Source organism: Clarias gariepinus, chromosome 23 (assembly GCF_024256425.1).
Source record: "Clarias gariepinus isolate MV-2021 ecotype Netherlands chromosome 23, CGAR_prim_01v2, whole genome shotgun sequence".
Classification (NCBI taxonomy): domain Eukaryota; kingdom Metazoa; phylum Chordata; class Actinopteri; order Siluriformes; family Clariidae; genus Clarias; species Clarias gariepinus.
Genome location: NC_071122.1, coordinates 14,991,281 through 15,014,117, shown reverse-complemented (window position 1 = coordinate 15,014,117; position 22,837 = coordinate 14,991,281). Strand labels below are relative to the sequence as shown.

The following is a 22,837-nucleotide window of genomic DNA, read 5'->3' as shown; positions in this document are numbered from 1 at the left end:
TATATATAGAATTTTATATTCAAAGTGTTCAAAGGTTTTATTTCTGCACAGCTGTGTTGCGATACTGGCCAAGTGCTTTACAAATAAAACTGAATTGAATTGAACATTTTGGATAATATCTAAAAGTTACTTCATAGTTGGAAATCAGATTCGTCAAATTTTGAAAAAAATCTCAAATCAAAAAAGAAATTTTAAAAGGTGCTGGACTGTTGATCAATCTGTGGTTGTACTATTCCAGAAACATATAGCTAAACTAAAGCAAATCCTTCTATCCTTAACAGAATTATAGTTCATTTTACAGGAAAGAGTGGCAGCCTAGTTGGCTTGAAAGACATCTTCATGCTGTTTGAAGATATGTTGAGAACAACACTCTCATTGTGTGCAAAAGGATGTTGTTTCTCCTAAAGCCACTAAAGGAAATTCAGTGACATATTAATAAAATATTAAAATCAAAACCTTACTTTATCAGAAATGAATTAAAGGGCATACATTTATATCATAAAACCGAAGAGGTCTATTTACTTTTTACATGTCTGTGTGTCTAGCCACAATGACCAGGGTGATTATGAGTGGTGGCGTAGACACTCAACTTTGTATGGCTTCAATCACTTTTCTTCTCATATCACTCAAAACTGGGACTAGAATATCCATGAGATGTTTATAGATCAGCTGTCCATTCTCTGAACCATTGGTAACCTGAAAAAAAAAAAATTAAAAAGACAATCAGAAATAGTAGAATAACCTCAATTTCAGATGAAGATACAAGTTGGGATATATGTAACAAATTCCATTGTTGGTTGTTAATCCCACGTAGTTTCTTCAGCATGAATGCTTGTCAAGCAACTCACCCTAGTGAATGCCTTGATTGTACGATGAAGAACAGCTATTTCAACTTCGTCTGGCAGTTTCATTAAATGTGCAGCACAGTCCAGGATACACAGAAGGGTTTCTTTGTGGCCCTACGTGACATACAGAAACAGAGGTTGTAAGTGTTACTGAATCCTCAAAACAACAAAACATAATCACGAAATAAATGTTAATTTTCACAGATCCCTAAAACAACAAATCATATATCCGAATGAGCAATGTCAGTAAACACAATAATAAGTCATTTCCAGTGCCAAAGGAAATAAAATGCTGTAGTACAGTCTAGACTAGAACTGGTTTTAGCAAAACACTGTATATTCTACTGTGCTTCTAATTAATTCAGCATTCCTAAGTAGTCAGTTACATCAACAGATGTATGTCAAAAGCTCTGTATAAGGCAATGTAGTCTAAAAATGAGCAGATAAAAAAAAAAGTGTAAAAATATAACAATTAAAAATTAGTGACAAGTTTGAATCTATTGAATAAGTCATCCAGGGAGAGAGCAGTTTTGGACTGTTTTAGCTACTACAATATGACTGATACCAAAGAAAATGTTTACATTTACAAAATTAAATGTAAAAGAAATAATAAACTGATGTGTCATTCATTGATACAGAATATATAGTAAATAGTGGACTTAAAAACATACAAACATAAAAAGACTGCACTGAAATTGATATACAACAATCGATATTTTGTATAAAATCCTTTATTTTTTAATACTGGTTGGATCTGGCTGGGCATGGAGTCAAAAAGACATCTGCAGTATGTTACATTTACGGCATTTGGCAGGAGCCCTTATCCAGATTGACTTACATTTTTATCTCATTACACATCTGAGCTGCTGAGGGCCTGGCGTAAGGACTCAACAGGGGCAACTTGGTGGTGGTGGGGTTTGAACCTTGGACCATCTGACCAGTAGTCCAATGCTTTAAGCACTGAGCTACACCATAACAGCTCCGGATGGCCTTTCTGTTTTATCATGTGCAGCTTCAAAATACCTTGGTGTGATTGCTGATTTCAGTCTTTTCTTTTCACCTCATGTAGATAATATTAGAATAGCCTACTTTCATCTCAGAAATATTGCCAAGATAAGAAATATAATGTCACTATACGATACAGGTTGTATTATTGTAATACCTCACTGTCTGGATGTTCCTCTATGTGCATAAACAAGCTCTAGTTAGTCCAGAATGCAGCACCCAGAGACTTTAGTAGAAGTAGGAGATATGATCATACCACTTCATTTTATCCACACTGCATTGGCTTCCAGTGAAATTTTACATTGATTTAATCTGCCATGCCTACTTTGATCAAAGGTGCAGGCTGACTGTTGGTACCTTGGGTAATGAAAAACTATTGCAGGGCAGAGCTTCTTCCTACAAAGCCCCAAAGTTATGGAATATCCTTCAAATTAATGTTTGGGACTTAGACAGAGTCTTGGTGTTTAGGTCTAGGCTGAAAAACTATTTATGTATAGTCAAGCTTATACATTGACCTAATTCGTTATGAGACTTAGAATACCTAACTGCTCCCTCTGTCTCTTTCTCTCTCTTTCTGTCAATACACATGGTGCCAAATTGTGAGGATTTGCATGATGTAAAAGACACCATAAGTCATCAAACCAGAACACAGTTTTCCACTGCTCCAGGGTGCTGTCCTAATATTTACATGCCTACAGTAGAAGTACTTGATGGACAGTAAACATGGCCACTTAAATCAATTGGTAACTAAGGTGCGAGGTACAGTGTGTTCTGACACCTTCCTGAATGAATTTGCAATATGATGCAGCATTATGTAGAAATGGTCCAAATTGCATATACAGTGGAACCTCGGATTACGAGTAACACGGTTTACGAGTGTTTCGCAAGACGAGCAAAGATTTTTTATAATTTTTGACTTAAAAAACGAGCGTTGTCGTGGTTTACGAGCTCCGAGTATCATGTATAACGCATGTGCTTTTTGTTTTGACACAGAGCGTCGCGTCATCACAACTGAGCCAACAGTTTTTCTCCCCTGTTGGGTCTTAGTGCTTGTCTCTTACTGGTATAATCAATCCATGTGTCTGTGTGTGTGTTTCTTTCTTTTGCGCTGCAGAGAGTATGTGTTATGTGTGCGCGCGTAATTTGACACCGCGCAGGTTCGCACACACATAACACACACACTAACGACGAGAGAGTGTGTGTGCGAACCTGCGCGGTGTCAAATTACGCGCACACACATAACACACACACACTGCAGCTCAAGAGAAAAAAAAACACACACATAACACACACACACTCAAACACTGACACGCAGTAAAGGCGAGAGAAAAAGAAAGCGTGTGTGTGTACGCGCGCGTAATTTGACACCGTGCAGGTTTTCTCTCTCTCTTGCCTTTAATGTGTTTGTGTGTGTGTGTGTGTGTGTGTGTGTGTGTGTGTGTGTGTGTGAAACAGAGAGGGGGTGCTTCACTCACACACACATAACACACACTCAGCAGCGCAGGAGAGAGAAAAACACACACACAGTGCCTGTGCGTATAAATGGAAACACTTATCTGTCTGGATTTAAATTTTTTAATTTTTTTTGGTTATGTGCAGGTTAATTTGTTTTATTTTTTATTTATATTTTGTGTTAATTATTTTTATGTATTTATTTGTTTGGGCTGTGGAACACATAATTTTAATTTCCATTATTTCTTAGGGGAAAATGTGCTTTGATTTACGAGTGTTTTAGAATATGAGCCCGCTTTCGGAACGAATTATGCTCGTAATTCGAGGTTCCACTGTATATTAAGGTAAACACATGTACAATTGGTAATCATTTAAAAATGTTTAGTTATGTTCAACTTATACAACATGCATAATGGATCCAGTTTAAAGTACTTAGCATGCCTACTTTAAATTTTTAGCACATCAGCACTGAAAGCTGTATGACTCCAACACTTAAGTGTGAGATCTCAGTTGTAGACTTTCAGGCTTCAGAGACTTGACAATCAATTTCAAGCCCTATTTAAAAGGCTATGGTTAATTCAATCCTGTAAAGTGTCTACATTTGTACCGTGTTCTTAATTTACCTTGTCCATGATGCTGAGGGCTTGTAGAGGATTGTGGCTGTTCTGACTAAGTGTCTCTATATTCTTTTCGGTGATGACTGGCTCCTTCAGCTGTTCCAACCATGACCACATAAGAGCAGAGAGCAGCACTGGATTGCGCTCTATGCACAGCCTCTCCCATGCACCTTCTCTGCAATTTAGCTCTGTCTAAAAATTAAATAAATATAGACAAGTCTGCATACTTATTTTAATCAAAAATTTATCACCAACATTGCTAACAAGAAACATGAACGTATATGTACTAGCGATCTGCAATAATGTTCTGTTTTATAAACAACATTTCAAGTCAAAAGTTTGTACACTCCTTCTAATTTCATGGTCTTTCCTGACTTTCAATTTTTTCTACATTGTAAAACAATGCTAAAGGCATCCAAAATATGCAATATTCTCCTTTGAACAGTCGATATTAAGATGTGTCTTACTTTTTATGCTCTGCAAAGTGTTAAAAACAGCTCTATCTTAGCATGGTAACTCTAAATAAAGTTCTCCTCTGCACCAGAGATACATTTAGGTCTTCATAAGAGCCATTTTCATTATGGTTTTGATATGCAAAGCAAAAATAAGTGCTCTCGGAAAAGGTTTGGGGGTAAGGAATTTCATTTGCATTCATTCTGCATGGTGCAACAGAAAAGTGTTTGTTAAAATACTATGGATGACAAACAGGAATCCATGGCAGCTAAACTGGCTTGGAGGGGGGTGGAAATCCTTGCACTTCCATATTAATCCTAGACAAACTATCCAGTTATGGGTGTCTGAGTTTTTATGAAGGCAGAGGGAGGTTTTGCACAAAGTTTGCCTCAGGCAGTGCGCATTAGTTTGAAAAGTATGCAGTTAGCTGGCATCATGTCTCAAAAGAGGAATGTGATCGTCTCCACAATCCCTGATTGGTAGCTGTCATGTGATACTGTAGCGGAGGGCACTAAAATGGGCTGGAAATTGGCTACAAATAAAAGGGAAAAGCAAGGGGCCAACACTTATACAGACTAAATTGTAGATGTTGCCACCATATTACTATGCCAAAAGGATTGTGATATAAATTATGTGACAGATGTGACATGTTTGTCAGTAAATGCAATAATGAACAGTTAACCCAGATTTCGAGTTTAACTTAAAATATCCAGCAACATTGTCAAGGCTCATTTCTGAAGACAAAGTTAAACAATGTAATTATGTCTAAATATGCTATGTGGGCAGCACGATAATATAATCCAATTTCATATTAGAACTCCTCACCATAACCATTTTATAAACCATTCTAGGATGGAAAGTAACAAAATTGATAAATATATTTTAGTTTTTGTAGAATGAAATAAACCCCAGCCACATGCTGATGGACATTTCTGTACCTGCCACAATGAAACGGCATTCCTTAGATTCTCCTCTTCCACATCCACAGTAAGAGCCTTTGCCACTAGCACACGGCGAACCTCTGGAGCAAGCTCAGTCTGGAGCAAGATGAAAGGAGAATCGCTGCTTCCTGTACAAGTGCCATAACATCCTACTGGGTTTCTATCACCATGGATTAATTTTTCTCCTGTCAACATAATGGCTGCGTTGCTCCTTGCACAACCCAACGACCTGCTGCGCTTTGTCTCTCTTTGCAGTATTCGCTTTCTGCAAACTGGTGACGAAGGTATGTGTTCCACCTCTCTCTTGGGTTTGTCAAGGGAGGCTGAAGATCCAGCCAGTGAGTCCAGTTTGGAGTTTGAGTTTTCTGGAGTTGACAGAGGTCTGGAGACTCGAACATCTGCAGATTCTGATAACCTGCTCTGGGATACACAGTGCTCACTCAGGAGGTTTGACATACCAAGGTGCCATCTGATTTCCCTGGAGCCTAGAGTGTGCAGAGCGGAGTCGCTAAAGCTGCGCAAAATCTGACCTTTATTAGCATCATTTACATTCTCACACTGCTCAGGAGGAGGAGAAGAGGATTGAAAGGAGTGTGGCATAGCTAAAAGGATGCCCTTCCCCCTCATCTCCTTTCCTAGCTGCTGCAAGGCCTGCTGTGATATGGTCTTCTCTACCTCAGCTGTCAGGTCAGGAATCTCAGACAGGTATTTCTCCTCTACTGTGTGTCTGTTCTCAGCAATGTCTAGCAGGAGCTTGCAGACCAGGTGGACTATCTTTGGTACGTATTTCATGTGGCGGGCTTCATAGCCATGCAGCAGGTGTCGCTGCCGCGCCAGGTACTGCGACAACGTGATATCGTGTGCTCGTGGTTCGACTCTTGAGAACACACAGTGTAGTGGTGCTACAAAGCGTGCAAACTCACGCACACACAGTAACTGGCCTCGTGTCTGTATTGAGCTTGGACGTTTTGCTCGCACAAACAAGATGGCCTGGTCTGCGCTCATCCGTGATGTGAAAACCAAATAGCAAGCAAGGAGAACACCTAGAAAAAGAAAAAAAAAGGCACATTAGCAGACAGACAAAAAATGGTTAATTAATAACTGATAAAGTACTCATATTGTAACCACATTTTAAAACATGGGCTATACTAAAAAATAATGATCTTTTTTTATTAACATAGTTAGTCAATTTGCCAATGTAGGTAGTGTAACTCTTCCTCTATACCAGGGGTTCTCAAATGTAAAATTCAAAGGTCCAAATCTGATTTCTATTCAAGGTGAAGGGTCTGAAATGATTGGTGTAAAGCAGATGACTTTTGTTAAACTTGCTAATAACTTACAAGGAATGTACCTTAACATTTAACACAAAATACATTTATCCTTACTGTCATCAACACTGACAGAAGATGCAAAAATCTTGCTTTCTTGTGCCGCGCAGAACAGAACGTGAACGCCTGTTAGCTGTTAACTAACTCGCTAATTTTGACTGGGGAACCTGTTTGCTAATCCTTGAACGTCATTTGTTGATGTTAAACATTATACGCTCACTGGCTGTCAATGTTGCCATGACTACAATGTCAAACAGGGAAATTCTCACTTTAACCTTAGTCTCAGGCAAGGATCATTGTAACAATCTCCAAATAAGTTAAGCCTTTATTTGTCACATATACATTACTGCACAATGAAATTCACTGACATTGCTCATTGTGATGGAGGGTATGTTGACTATTACCTCTGGATAGAGGAAGATTTACTGTACCAACATTTTCAATTTAAAAAACCTACTATACAGTATGTCAGTTAAAAAATGTCAAATGTTTAGCAAATTTTTGGGTGCAGCGCTCATATTTGAATATTGTTGGGTTGCAATATTGATAGCAAGCAGCTCAAATTAATTTTGCCAATACTTAGCCAAATTATAAGTACATGTGCCTGCCAGCAGGAGTCACTGTATTTCTATGGGAAAACTTTTAAGTTTGTAATAATAACTGTAGGGTTTAGGGGCAGTGGTGATAGGTGTTGGTGGGGATGGCTTTTGGATGACTTCTGAAATGTACGATTAATCGAAAGAGTATGCATATTTGGCAAAAAAATTGAGAATTGCAAGGCTAAATCATGAGCATGAGTGTAATGTTTTTGGTTTAAAACATTTTACAATAAAACATAACTCAACACACAACACATATTTTCATAATTCCTACTTGTAAAATTCTTTGCCTTTTTGTAAAAGTAATTTAAAGTGATTTTGTATGGTTATGCAACTGATGCATGGTAGTACTGCTAGTATTCACCATGTCTGTTTGTGCACGCATCACAGAAAAACTATTGACCGAATTTTAATAGGGTTTTCGCAGGCGTATTTGCCAGAGCTTGACTTAACATATAGGCTTAAAAGATATGATAGTTTACAATTTTTAAAAATCATCCTTGAAAAAAAAAAATTAGTTCATCTCAAAATTAATAGATGGCACTGTACATTTTTTAATACCTGCTAATGAGTGTACAATTGAAATCTACTTAATAAGCGTAATTTCACAACTTCATTCCGCAAACCTCACGGTAACACGTAAAAATTTTAGTTCATTCCAAAACTCAACAGATGGCACTGTACATTTTTAAACACCTGAACAAAGTTGCAGGCACATCTAGTATTCTCATAAATTTAAACGCTAAATTTTATTTTATTTAATTATTATTGTTTTTTTACAGCTTGATGCAGTTCTATAAAGTTTTAACTATTTGTCAGTATATCTTTCCAAATATTTTTTTGTGTTTAAAAAAACTAAACAATATGAATTGCACATCTCTAGTAAAAATCTTTTAAAATTATTATACTATAATTCAGTGTTGTCAGAATCTAAGAACCCTGCAAATGTTGAGATGAGTTTTTACTCCATTAACACATAAAACTGATCTACTGTAACAAGAAAGGAATATGCACGTATCAGCAGGGTTCCATATTTTAATGTTTCTGTTGGATAAAATGATATAATAAATGCTTGCTACTACTGCATGATTGCAAGTACAGATGAATGCTAACCTGTTCTTCCAAGCCCAGCATGACAGTGAATAGCCATCTTCCCTTCCTGCACGGCAAAAGACATGACCTTCACCATGTCTAGGATTGTTGTAAGGGAGGCTACCCCGTAGTCTTTCCACCCAAAGTTGTAGAAATAGACTAAAAGGTAGAATCATGTCAAAAACGAACATGCTTATCAACAGTCAGACATAACTCTTTCGTTCCTGACTAAAATACAATTGCAGGGTAAATGCATGAATTGTGATACTAACATATCAAATAAACACGTTGCCTGTATCATGTAAACAACCAAGCCAAAGTGTTTTTCCTAAATGTATTGGAAGAAATCCTATTTGCAAAGTCTGAGTGACACTATGAGCATGTAATGACATGCTGAAGCCTGTGAAACCTCTTTCCCCTAATGCATGTTCCTAGAAGTTGCTGGCTTTAAGCAGTGCATCTATCTCAGGAGAGCTTGTTAAGAGTTGCCAATCCTCTACTCTCTCTCTCTCTCTCTCTCTCTCTTTGTTCATAACAAACAAGAAATCACAAATTATTGCACTCATATTATTACAGAATACATTTGAAATTGATTCCTTCCAGCAGCTAGCTCCTTGGATAACCTGAACCACTAATGTAATAGGCAGAAACAATTAGGTCTGTAATCAGACAAAGTCCACCAAGAAGAAGAAGCCTAAATCTATTAGCCTGATTAAGTTGTGTGTGTGACTTACTTCCTGCTTCCATGAAGACCTCTGGGCGGTAGGTGAATCCACTCTCGGGCTCCAGGGGATAGCCACAGCTGGCATGCTCTCCTGGGCGCTGAAGGTTAATTATGGTCTTTAGTCCGCATCTAGGAAGAGCCAAATGTAAACACAACGTCTCCTCGGTGTTGTCATTAGCAAGCAGAACATAACTTACCCCAAAAACTGGTTGATGATGTTGTATTTTTCAATATTCTCAGTAGAAGGCCTTGCCATAGCTAATAAGTTGTCTGTAATCCTGATGTAAACAGAATGAAAGAGATCATAATAAATACTTATTTTAAAGTGTTACAGAATGTTTTTACCATCTTGTAAGCAGATTCTTATCAGGCATCTCCAATCAGAATGTCTAATCATCTGCTACTCTATTAGTTACTTGAGCCCTGCACGATTCATTCACGATATCTAATAATGTTTGCTTTACTGTCCAAAGCAGATGAGAAATGGCTTACCAAGAGGAGTAAAGTCCCTTGATGGCCTGTTCTTTATCACTCCAGCGAGATGGGTTTTCATACTTGCAAGCTCGTCCTCCACATGCCATGGAGCACTGCATGTGGCCTGGGATTACATGCCTCAAGGTCTCGCCCACCTTAGTGTATTTTGCTGTGGGAACTCTGACACTTGGTCTGAAATCTGAAAACCAGAGTCTTTTTTAACAAAAATAGCATACTCTATGTGTACAGTCATCTACATGCCAATGAACCAGCAATGTTAAAACCTTTAAATACTGCATGAAAAGATCAAAAGATCAAAGACTCTATGTTGTTAGTTTCAGCCCATTAGCACAGACTAATGATAGTGAACACTCAAACCACAGAAGAGATGCAAATGCTTCATTTCCTGCGGATGACAGGAAACTCAACCAATCCTAGAATAAAATCGACTTCTAGGGTCCCTCAAATTTAGTTAGAAAGAAAGGCAAACTTTGGAAAAAGAGAACTGTATTCGATGCTGCCTGCTCCTCGACTATGCTGACTGCTGCCCAAACCTTGTCAAAACGTAACACAGGGTTATCAGGAACATGAAGATACAAAAGAAGCAATGAAACTGCCATCATTGCACTTGATGTGGTGTCCATGGTGACCAATGTCCAAGTCAGTAGGAAACGAAGCAGAGGTTTCACTGTGAGTATATCTCAGGTAGACAGCAGATTGCTTGATGTTCTGGAAAGATAGATGACTCATTTTCCGCAAGGGCTGCATTATGCGGAGATGCATTGATCACAGAAATGAGTCTACAATTACTCTGCTGCTAATGGATTCCATTTGAACTATAAAAGCAACTGTTTTTAACAAAAAGTGAAAGGCTTCTTGAAAGAATCATTGGCCCATCTCATCCAGCAATCAACTTAAGATAATGAAAGCTTAAACTTTAGGCTTATTTTCTTGTCACAACATATTGTACAATAAACACAACTTTTTATAACTGATGTGCAGAAAGTACACTAAAACACTCAAACGTAATTCTTTATCCTAAATCCCTAGCAATGAATTTTCAGGTTGGCTATCTTACAATACAGAGAAACAACAGTCGATGTGCAAACCTCTGAACGGGAACAGATCCCACTGATCTGTTCTGACTGAGTTTGGTTTTTCTCAATAATTGCATTTTATGTATTACAATTTTTCCCTTTTCCCCTTCTTTAACTGATTGCATAACAGTGAAATCATCCGCAATAGCAATGGTAGAAACAATGCTTTGAAATTTGTGTCCTCTGGAGCCAGACACGCAATAGTGGTTGCTAGAATTTCACTCTTGGTAAAACAAAACCGCAGCAATCCATATAATCTCAGTCATTTCATTTGCACAATAGCTGCTTCTGATGCTATAACAGAGTAGATCAAATGACAAAGCTGTATTTCAGCACTTTAATATCTTTAGATCATCATAAGGGATCAATTATACAACAATTATTATAAAACAATTACAGATATATAATGTGGCACCATGTTTCAAACAAACAAAATTATTGTATTTTAAAGCTTAACATTTGTAAGTATTATAACAAACATTACATTTTCAGTTTCAATGTGTGTCTGTGTGTGGTGTGTGTGTGTGTGTGTGTGTGTGTGTGTGTGTGTGTGTGGTGTGTATGTGTGGCGGCCTACCTGGCTCCATGTCAGCGATGTGCTCTGCACTGTTCCCTGCAGTGCTGCTGCAGTTGGAGTAGGGCACGTCCCTCAGCAGAGTGACACCTGCTGCCATGGCAGAGCCTGTAAGAAGGTGGAGGGAGGCAAATGTAGCATCAAAAGGCTGAGAACAAAACCTATGACGGCAAATAGAGCAAACAAGGTAGAGAGCATATAATCACACAGTTGCCTCAGTCAGTGCAACCTCCGGGGATAATGCAGGGTGTTAAGCAGGCTGCTGAATCTCACATGCTGGGTCCAATGGACCCATGGAGCTGTAAGCCACTCCTCTCCTTATGATTGGGAAGAGATTCTTTTTACACTATGCGTTATAAGAAATATGTCTGAAAATGCACCTTGTTAAGCACACCAAAGGCAAGGCTCAAAATATGAGTAGCTCCTTCAAAGTGTCTTAGACCATCACCCAGCTCAATAAACATGCATATCTTTCAATTGGAAGTTAGTTATGTACTGCTGTTCACAAATCATAACAACAGTCATATTATGCTTTTAATAACAATTAATGCAATTAATTAATCTCTAAGAAAGATGCCAAACATAAAAGTGGCAAGAAAAAACAAAGGCTATGTGTAAAATTTGTGCTGATGCAGCGGCTACACATTCTGAATTGGTCACATAGTCTTTTGTGTGCCTTTTACACATATTGAAATTTAAAAGCTCTGTGCATTAAGGGGAAGGTCAGACTCAAAACATTTGACCAGTTTTGACCACTTCCTCCACGATGGTAGGATATAAGGTGTCAATAACAACAAATATATAATTGTACAACAGTTAGTTCTGACCGAATAACCTGATTGGATGAGAGACCTCCCACGAGTGGGAATATGAAGCATAACAGTTTAACTTTATATATCACTCCACATCACAGGTGTTCTGACAGTTGTTACTTACACTAACTGTCTGTCATCAGCATGGTATAGCAATACAGGGGAGACAGCCTGCCAAAACCCACTTTCACAACCAGTCACAATTCATCAAGAAAACATCTGACAATGTTATGTCATCCTAAATAAAACACTTTGTCTTCTTAGTAACTGCATCCAAGTCGTTTCGAATCACCTCTGAACCATTTGCGTTGTTTTGTTTATGACTAACACGAGCTACAATGCTAACTAGCTTCCAACACAAGGATGAATCCCAAATCCCTCTCTAACCTTTGATCAAGGGCACTATTTGATGTGCGCAACAAGGGATTGTTCACTCTACATATATAAGTGGGAATAAAAAGAGAAACTTACGAGATTTACAGCACTGACCACTACCTTCATAGTTTGTTCTCATCATATATGGCTACATAGTACCAGATGGAATTTAAAACCTCTTTTCACCCGTGTTCATTCCACTTACTGTTGGTCACTAACTAATAACACCAGCTTCAGCAATTGTAGTTAGTTAGTTCCATCAGTTGTGGACGGATATGTGTCAATGGAGCAAAATAAACTGGTTAAATACACGAACAAATCACAATCCTTAAAAAATAATTAAGATTTTTTTTTATTGCTCAAAAATAAAGCTTAAAAATGGCTAAAAAGAGGGAATTCTCAACTGAATTAAGCCAAATTTTGTACAAGCAGGCAATGATTGAGCAAGTGATACGGAGTCATTTGACTCTATGGCCAGCGGATCCAGTAGGTTTTGAATAAAGGACTTTAAACTATTGTTGATTGTTGTAGAGCAATTTTATTGTATAAAACAACAAAGTATTCTTACTATTTTTTTTTATCATTATTTTTTTAAAAATGGAGAATTGTCATCTCAAACATTTAACTTCACTTTTTTCTTCCCATATTTTTGGACACCACTATAATGGGCATTTTTGTATCTGAATATTTGAACCTGAAGATCAGCACATTGAATGAATGTTTCTTAGTTTCCGACTTTCTTTGATCTTAGATAACTTGTTTGAGCAAGTATTTCAATTTAATAATTTTTAAAATCCCAATGTGTTTGCAAATGGCCTGCCTAAAACTTGAATTTAGATTTTACTAAATTTAACTACGTAAGGAATAACGCAACGTGAGCTACTCTTTCTTTAGGTAACATAAATCAGTAATGTTGAGCAGCCTCCTTGGGTTTGAGCTATTTTAGGTTCAAGAAATATTAGGACATTCATGTGATATCATGCCGTGTTTAATTCATGCTGTAAAGTGAGCAGAGGAAACAGGGAAGCAATTCAAGCCTCATTTCCATTGTAATGTATACTTCTTTGGCTTCTAAAAAAAGCAATGTGACTTAAATATCACCTTAGCACACTTGCGAACCTCAAATGCTCCGAATTAAACATTCTACCTTATTTAATTTATCTACGTGCATATTAGCACAATTCTTCAAGAAGAGCTCATTTTTAAATATCACAATTTGAAAACTGTGAAAAATCTGTTTTTTTTTAGCACAATGTGTGAAGTTATTAAGATCAAAATGATTTAACTCAGTTAAATTAATAAGGGAGTATGTCTAAAGATATATACCAGGGAAAAACCAATGTGTCACAAACCCCTTCAGACCACAGTGCTATTATTGTGACCTCTGTCTAATTACTTTGTAATGACCCTAATTACTTTGTCTATTTATAGCCTCTTGGGTCTGAATGTCTTTGCTTTGTTTTGTGTCAGAGTGCTTCAGAGAGCCTTCTTTTCCCAATTTTCTTTTCTAGTTTGAACTGTTCCATGTTTCTCAAGTTTCTGATTATGGATTGTGCTTTCAAGATGTAGTGTTCCTGTTTCTTGACTCCTGCTGAGAAGTACAATGATGTTTTTGCTTTGCCCTTGACAAAATTTGTTGTTGTATAACGTTTGGTTTTTTTCCCCTGAACCTATTTCAACAATGGAGTTACAATTTTGTTCAAATCTTAATTATGTACTTACACCAAGCAAGTATTTTAATATTTGCACTAACCGTCTGCCCTACCATACATCATTGTTAAGCAATAAACTAATAATTTGAAATATATATGTCAAACCTTAATGTAAATTTTTACACTATAGCTTTTTGATAGCTCTATCTATAAATGTGTGAAAGACACAGATTGTGTGTGTGCTTATTAAAAATGGAGATTTTTGATTTTATCATTTAAAGCACAATCTACCTTTTACAATATCCCTATATTAATAAGATAGCACGAGACAAGCCATGAAACAGATTAATCACAATGAAAAAATATTTTTAAAAATAATATTTTAATAATAGGAGGGAAAATTACACCTGATATTATAAACCCTGCCCTACTTTGCTGCACTGCAAAATTCTATTGATACTGCAGTTGGTCTATTTGTTGTTCTCATCCAACATTAGTGCCTGAGCTCACTAATGCTCTTGTGGCTAAAGGGACATAAATCCCCACAGTCACAAAATAAAATCTAGAGGAAAGCCTTTCCAGCAGAATGAAGGTTATAACACCAAAGGGGAACTAAATTGGAAGAGGATGGCTAACAAGCCTACATACGGGGGTAGCTGGTCAGAGTCTTCACATGCACTTTATGGCCAAAACATTGTAGAGACCTACCAATAAGACCCTTTTTGAATATCCAGTTAAAAATTCAACCACCTGCACTCCTTTTAGTGCTACGATAACTGCTACTCTTCTATTACATCTACATTTACATACAAGTGATAAGATTATATTAATATCAACTCGGGAACAGCTACACATGAATAGGAATTTAATAGATCAGGTGAGTTTAAGGCTTGCTTGTGGTTCCACACAAAAACGCTGCACGAAACCAAAGAGCGGTACTCACTTTTATCTGAACTTTGAAGTGATTTTTCAAAGCGCCTGTTAAATAAACAACGGCAGCACAGTCTTCAGCAACAGTGTGCATCAACCATGTTTGACCCTTTCCTGATTCGCAGTCCATTCAAACCACCTTTTCGTTTTTTGCACATTCTTCATTGCAGCCATAATGCGTCTCTTATAAACCAATACAAACGACAGCGCAACTCTCCTGCATTGCACAATAAAACAAAAAGCATCACATTTCTATGAAATGACATTTCTATGAAATGTCCCACAAAATATGTTTTACAGTGTGGGCTGCAACTATTAATATAACATCTGTAATTATATAGTATTTCAATTAGGGCTACACGATTTTATTTATTTTTTAATCTTGATTTTTTTCCCCTACACATATTGCAATTTCGATTAAAAATATTTATTTTTATTTAAGTATTAGATGTACCATTTCGTATTGAAAGATATTTATGTTGGCTACCACCAAATCAATGGACAAATGATTTCATTTTTTGAAAGCTTCCAATATTTATTTATTAACTCACGAAAAAAAACAGAAAAAAAAATATTATTGACAAACTCCAAATAAACTGTAGCCTCTTGCAATTAAATAATTGCAAAGTACCATATTGGGATTTTTTTTTATCTGATAAATTTTGCAGCATTCATTTCATTTAACTAATACTATTATATAATCTAATAATTAAATAACAGATCACTTAAATAAAAAGCTGCTGTGATCATCACTCACTTTTGTGACAAGCTTGATGGCAAAAAAACTATGCCAGTAGTGCATCAAATGTAACTGAATTCTGAAAATGACCACTGATTATGCCAAAAGAGGTAAAAAGAAAAGTTTTGAGTGAGCAAAAGAAGGGCTCAATCCTGAGCCTAACATAGTTATAGAGGGAGCGTCAGGTTGCTTCCACCCTTAAGACGGCAATAAACAAGAATAAGGTCAAGCAGCAGACAATGGGGACAACAAAGCTACAGACTGACAAGGTGAAAACAAATATCTGCTCACAGGGAAGACAGCAAACTCATCCGAATGTCACTCAACAACATAAGATGACATCAAGTGACTTTCAAACACAGTGGCAAACTGAAGCTGGCGTTCAAACCTACGGGTAGGCTGAAGTCATGCAAAGCCAGAAAAAAGAGCTTCATCAATGAAAAGCAAAACTTGAGCAAATTAAGCAGATTTGTCTTTCTGAAAGATGCTTCAATCAAGCCATGTACCAGGTTATACTGGAAGAACTTTCCTGTCTTCCTTACACTCTGACTATGTCCCCTAACTCTGAGGATTGGTTTTTCGAACAAGACAATGCCTTACGCAACACATCCAGGTCAACCAGGGCGTGGATGGAGGACCAGATCAAGACCCTGTCATGGCCAGGCCCAATCTCCAGCTCTAAACCCCACTGAAAACCTCTGGAATGAGATCAAGATGATGATGGATGGTGAGAAACCATCAAACAATGTTGTGATGTCTGAATTTTTGTGCCCGGAGTGGAATGAAGTTACACAACAGCATGGTGAAAGGTTGGTGGAGACATATAAAAACTGTGATTACAAACCATGTGGGGGAACGTCTGTCAAAAGCTTTAACACAACAAACCTTATACGCAGCTTGAATAAATTTTATATGAAGAGGTATCTGCAAAGGCAGTAGCTAAATATTGTAAGTCAACCCTCACTCTATGACCTATTGTAGAAGCCCTTTAAAACCTTGAGCCTTACTCTGCAGAGGGTGAAAAAGACTAAGTATCTCAAAAATAAATCACAAACTGAGAAATAAAGAGTGGTTCTCAGTGCTGGCCGAGGCAGCCTTACTTTACCTTACTGCTCCATGCTCACAGTGAGCGACTATTCAGCAAGTTGCACACATTCTGGAGAAGAATAGACTGTCTCTACAACATGCAGTGATCAGCCTGTGAAAAACCTGTGAGGCTGATCACTACATGTGAAAAAGCTGTGATCAGTGATCAGCATCGGTATTTGATTCTGGTTTTGCTTACCGTTCTAAGTAAACTTAACAAATAATTAGCATCTACCACACGGCCTGCCAGTGTGTGAATAGTTTAGAGCATACAACCTGTAGGATTATAGAGAACTGCAACATTTACCCCCTTGAACAATTATATTTGCAACTGAATAGATTTTTGCCCCATCTCTAATATGGCAGTACACATCCGTTGTGACCCTGACAAGCCCATCAATCCGGTATCTGGTATAAATCCAGATTAATCAGAAAATCTGACCTTTTTCCATTTTTTGTGGTCCCATCTATATGCTCCCTAAAAATTTGTTTTTTTTTCAAAGATTAGCTTAACTATCAAATAGTTTTCTTATAGGACTTTCACTATTAAACATACCTGTCATTTCCACATTATTTTTTTTTTCAGACCACAATTCTTCCATGACGTTTTACAGTGCAGCACTATCCATCCAAGTTTTAACAAAGCATTGAAAGTTCTTAACCCAATTCCAGTAAATTTTAGCAAAACAGGATGCGTCTTTCAATATGGTTGTTTAAGAAATTAAAAGCTACTTAATGAATCTGGGTTAAAAGAATTGCTGCCAGATGAAGAATGTGAATTACTGCAGTAATTACTTAATCAAAGTATTTGTTCATGTAAATTAAAGGAGTAAGGTTAAGGTTAGGACCAAAACACCCAGCACAACACTTCAAGATCATGTTTACTGTCACCACACCCTACTTAACACACTCTGGCCTCAAGATAATTCCAAAGTAATGTTCAGCACATGTAAGTCTAAACATGCCAAGTCTAACATTCTCTTATATTGTTATTTTGGTTTTGACCATGTCATTCTCTGTTTTTGTGATTTTTGGAATTGCCAGTGCTACCTTGTGTGCTGATCTCCTGATTCATTGCTTGACCCTCTTCTTGATTCTGCATGTGTTTTTTTTTTTTTTTTTTGCCAGTGCAAGATATCTTTAAATACACTAACTGGCATTTGCATCTGTCTCAGCATCTCTATCTTGACACTTGATAATGCCACATTGTTGGTGTAATCCAGTAAGAGTCTTAACAGCGTATAAGAAAACAAAAGCTTATAAATTTAAACGTCTAAGCTTTTACTTTCAATAAGCTTTCACTTTCCTGACATATAACAGTATGTACTGTATCTGAAGCATGGGGTTTCTTTTTCCTGTTTGCTATTTATGCTTTCTCAATCATGTAGCTCTCTGTAGCCCTAGATGTGTTTTTAAATCCTGTTACTACCATTTATGAACTTTCTGCAGCAGAACTATGCAGCGGGGGGTTTGCTATGCATACGTGTGTGCATGTGTGAGCTTTGTCTAGTTTTAGACACTGTTCCAAAAATGTGATGTGAAATATATTTGTGGTATTTATGCCACATCATATTTTTGGTCTCTAAAACTGGACAAAACTCATGCCTGCTGTGTATTCTATTTGTATTTAGCTTAAATCTCCTGCTTAATAGTAACTGTGGACATTGGAGCATTTTAAGATCTTTAAATATATTCCCAATTGTTGTCGCCAAAGCATTCAAATGTTATGATGAAACTGACTGTCATGAGGACTTTCAAAGAAAGTCCTCATGACGACCAAGAGCTACCACTGCTGCAGAGGATAAGTTTAGTAGAACGACCAGCCTCAGAAACTGCAGATATTTAGCACCTCAAATTAGAGCCCACATAAATGCTTCTCAGAGCTCAAGAGGCAGATATATTTCAACATCCACTGTTCAGAGGAGACTGTGTAAGTCAGGCCTTCATGGTCAAACTGCTAAAGAACAACAAACAGAAGTGCCATACTTGGTGCAGGAAACACCAGGAAAGGATATTAGATCAGTGGGAAACTGGTCCTTTGGTCTGATGAGTCCAAATTCGAGATTTTCTAACTGCCATGTCTTTGTTAGACATGGAGAGGGTGAACAGATGGTTCCTGAATGTATCGTTCCCACTGTGAAGCATGGAGGAGGTGGTGTGATTGTGTGGAGTTGCTTTGCTGAAACCAATGTTGGTGCCAGGCACAATTTACCAACATGGCTACCACAGCAGTTTGCAGCAACATGCCATCCCATCTTGTTTTCCCATAGGACAATGACCCTAAACACACCTCTAGGTTATAAAAGAGCTATATATTTGTCCAAAAAGGAGAGTGCTGAAGTGTTGCATCAGATGACCTGGCCGTCACAATCACCCGATCTAAATCCAGATGAGCTGGACAGGTGAGTAAAGGAAAAGCAGCCAACAAGTACTCAACACCTTTATGAATTTCAGTCATATTCCATGTGGCTACCTCATGAGGCTGACTGAGGGAATGCCAAGAGTGTGCAAAGCTGTCATCAAAATGATAATCAAATTAGTTGGCAACAAATTCAATTGTTGACTAGTTAATGATGTCATCCTGCTTGATTCTCATGCGACTATGAACGCTCTGCCATGTAGGCATTAGCCTTACTGGAGTGAAACGAGTAATAGTGTGATGGCAAATGCATTTAAAGGCAAAAATATCCTAAGTGTGCGAACATTTTACTCTTAACTCGAGCCAAACAGCCATTTGAATCAGAGGGAAAGACTTTGTGTTGGTGAGGGCATGGCCAAGGAGGTGAGAGTCAGGTAAGAGGGAGAGGATTTACACCTGAAGAGAATGTGGATAATTAGTGACTGTGTTGTGAGGTTTTTATTTTTTTAGGTCTCCTAAATAAACCTTTTTAAGTGAAATTATAAACACACACACACAAACATACACAATACTCCTTGTTGCTGTCAAATGAACTTTTTTTTAATGTGAAGCAGGAGTGCTAAAACAAATCCACTCCATCTTGTATATATAGTGTTTGTTTGCTGTTAGTTTTATTCACAGAGATGTGCTCCCTGGTAATGTCCTAGCAACTGGGAAACTAAAACACTGCAATAATTATAGCTTTGTAGTCTTTTAGTCTGTGGTTCAATTCCATGCCATGCATGTAAAGTGTATTTTGTTAGCCCTGATTTTGACTTGATATCACATTTTTTTCCTCTCCAAAACCAATGTTAAATGATGACGTGATATTTATGTGTATAACTTCAGAAGTTGACCACCCAGACGGGTGAAACCAGGATCAAATTGCAAGGCGGATTTCTGAACATTATTACATTCTGATGTATGTCAGCGAGTAAGACCATAAGTCAGGAGGGTGAAATATTTGACATGCATTTAATACCCATGCAAATTCTTTTGACTTTTTTGACTATTTTACAGTACTTGATTGCCTTGATCACATTACCAAATGAAATGATTGATACAAGAATAGGAAAGTCAAATTGTAAACAGAAAAAGCTGTAGTCTTATTAAGAAAAAATATAAATTTAAATAGTGTTCTTGGGTATACATTTTATCTCCCTGACACCCCAGCTTAATGAAAGACAAATGCACAAATAACTTTAGTTTTTACTGGGTGGTTTGATAAAATAGTATAAGACAACAAAAATATGTTATGAAATAATTCATTTAAATTGTTTTATTTAAACTAGTTCTAGACTTAATTCACTGTTTCCCACACACCAATTTATTTGTGGCGGCCTGACACTGTATCAACCTTAACATAGCATATTCATTTTCCTTTTTTATTATTTTAAATGAGTAGAATCTTAATTGCATGCACAGCATTGAATCGCTCAGTCTCTCTCTAACACACAAACACACTGATCCGTTTCTGAATAGCCCTGCCCCCCTGCGCACATATCGGCTACGCACGTGAGGGTTGCATGTGTTGACATGAAAAGTGTTTTAGAAAAACAGCTATTAGTTTTATGACAGAACTCTGTGTGAAAAAAAAAATAGTAGTGGATTTTAAGCAGTCTGGTCAAGAAAGATTGCAGAGACCCAACTCTAAATTATTAGCAAGCATCTAAGGAGCCTAGCCAGTGAGGATAGCTAATCTAATGCTGGATTATAGGTTTTTTCTCAAAGTACCACTTCATGCAAAAGAAACCTAATTGGGTAAAATCTTAACAGCAATGTATAATAAGAATATTTCACTCACAATCAAGTTCTATGATCTCATGGCCAAGATGATTCATAGTCATACCAATATTCAGTATAACAGCACTCTTACTTGTGTGGTATCGCCCAAATACCACAGCTTTTTACAAACTGTAGTTACATTTAATGTTGTGGAACATTTACCATACAAGTCCATCTGAATAATGGACTTGTAGTAAATATGAGTGTATATATGTGTGCCCTGCAATGGATTGGCACCCCAGGGAATAGCCTGCCTCGTGATGTAAATCTCCTGGGATAGGCTCCAGGCCCCCCGCGACCTTGTACACAGGATAAAACGGTATAAACAATAAGTGAGTGAGTAAGTGAGTGAGTGGTCTGGGTTTCAGTCAATATAGAGCAATTTGTTATAGATGTGTTATAAATGTGTTTAAACTCATGTTGAGAATGTTATGTTTCCAGCGGCAACACAATACAGCTATTTTTATTAGGTGAACACATTAATCTTTATAAAGGAAAAAAACACTATGAATTTCTGAGATTAGATTTGTATTAACAAGGTATATATGTATTATTGAGTAACTACAGAGCCTATATAGTACTATCCCGTATACAGGGTCGTGGGGGACTAAAGCCTAAGCCCACACAATCATTCACACACTTTAGGCAATTTGGGAACCCCAATTAGCATGTCTTTGGGCTGAGTGTGGGAGGAAACCCGTTAAGCACTGGAAGAGGATGCAAACTCCTTGCACCTAAGGGAATCAAACTCCAAACCATTGAGTTGCAGCACTAGAGCGAACCGCTAAAGCATTGTGCTGACTTAACAAGTCATAACTTTCAAAGATAGATAGATAGATAGATAGATAGATAGATAGACACTTTATTGTTCTTGATCATTTTTCTATAACAGCATTCCTTACATATTTCATAAAATTATGCAACTTACTTCTAAAAATTCCATACATATTTCTAAGTAGACAAACAGCTACAGTTCATTTTTACAGCATTTGGCATACGCCCTTATTCAGAGCGCCTTACATTTGTTTTTTCTTTCATTATACATCTGTTTTCATTAATCAGTTGATGGTTAAGGGTCTTGCAACTCGGTGGTGCTGGAGTTTGAACCCGAGATCTTCCAATTAGTAGACCATTGAGCTACTTCAGTTACTACAGTTATTTTTGCCCCTTTTTTTATAAACATAAACCTGGTGTGACAGGAAGACTACTCAGTTTATTAAAAATAACTTGTTCTGGCTTAACCTCTTTGCAGCTACACTGTTTTATAACTATGAGTACTGCAATACTGCAAAATCATTGCAAAATCAAGTGAATATCCAGAAGCATGTTGGTACACAGGCAAACAAGCATTGCAGTTATTAATAATCTATTGCTTATTCTGGATGCGCAAATAGTCCCTATCAGGATGCAGACTGTTTACATGGCCGGGAATGTTATTGCACCAGATTACTGCCTTATCTTTATAACGGTATAAACACGTAACGTGAGTCTCCATACGATACAATTACACATGCACAAAGCAAAGCGACACATACTGTACATGCAACAAAGATGGCTAGCCTTTTGCGAGACCAAGACTGTCTAACTTAAAGCAGGGAATTTTGGTAACCAGTGACAACACGTTAACAACAATAACAACACTGTTAGCTCGGTTATATAAGCTGGAACATCAGAGAACACAAGGCGACGCTCACCTTCTGCTACAGCAGCCAATTAACCTAATGAGTGTAGTGTTGGTCTGATGGTCAGTTACATACCGCGTGCCTTTTTTAATCAGCTCCGGGTCATAACGCTAGCAATACAGCCGTCCTCACAGCAGCACAGTGTAAACCGCAGGACACAATATCCACAATATTTAC

At 37.4% G+C, this 22,837-nt stretch overlaps 1 protein-coding gene across 2 annotated transcripts; it reads right to left on the bottom strand.

The window, feature by feature from the left end:
- Positions 1-22,830, bottom strand: ptpdc1a (protein tyrosine phosphatase domain containing 1a). 2 transcript variants are annotated; one of them, XM_053484266.1, is made up of 10 exons: positions 22,673-22,830; positions 11,205-11,309; positions 9,549-9,729; positions 9,254-9,334; positions 9,067-9,185; positions 8,354-8,491; positions 5,311-6,356; positions 3,926-4,111; positions 849-959; positions 1-696 (listed from the first exon to the last, which is right to left on the bottom strand). In XM_053484266.1, exons 2-10 carry the CDS (start codon positions 11,299-11,301, stop codon positions 586-588), a joined length of 2,070 nt encoding a protein of 689 aa, XP_053340241.1. In that variant the 5' UTR covers positions 11,302-11,309; positions 22,673-22,830; the 3' UTR covers positions 1-585. The 2 variants fall into 2 exon arrangements, with proteins under 2 accessions (XP_053340241.1, XP_053340240.1); XM_053484265.1 differs by having other exon boundaries at positions 22,736-22,830.
- Positions 22,831-22,837: the final 7 nt, after the last annotated feature.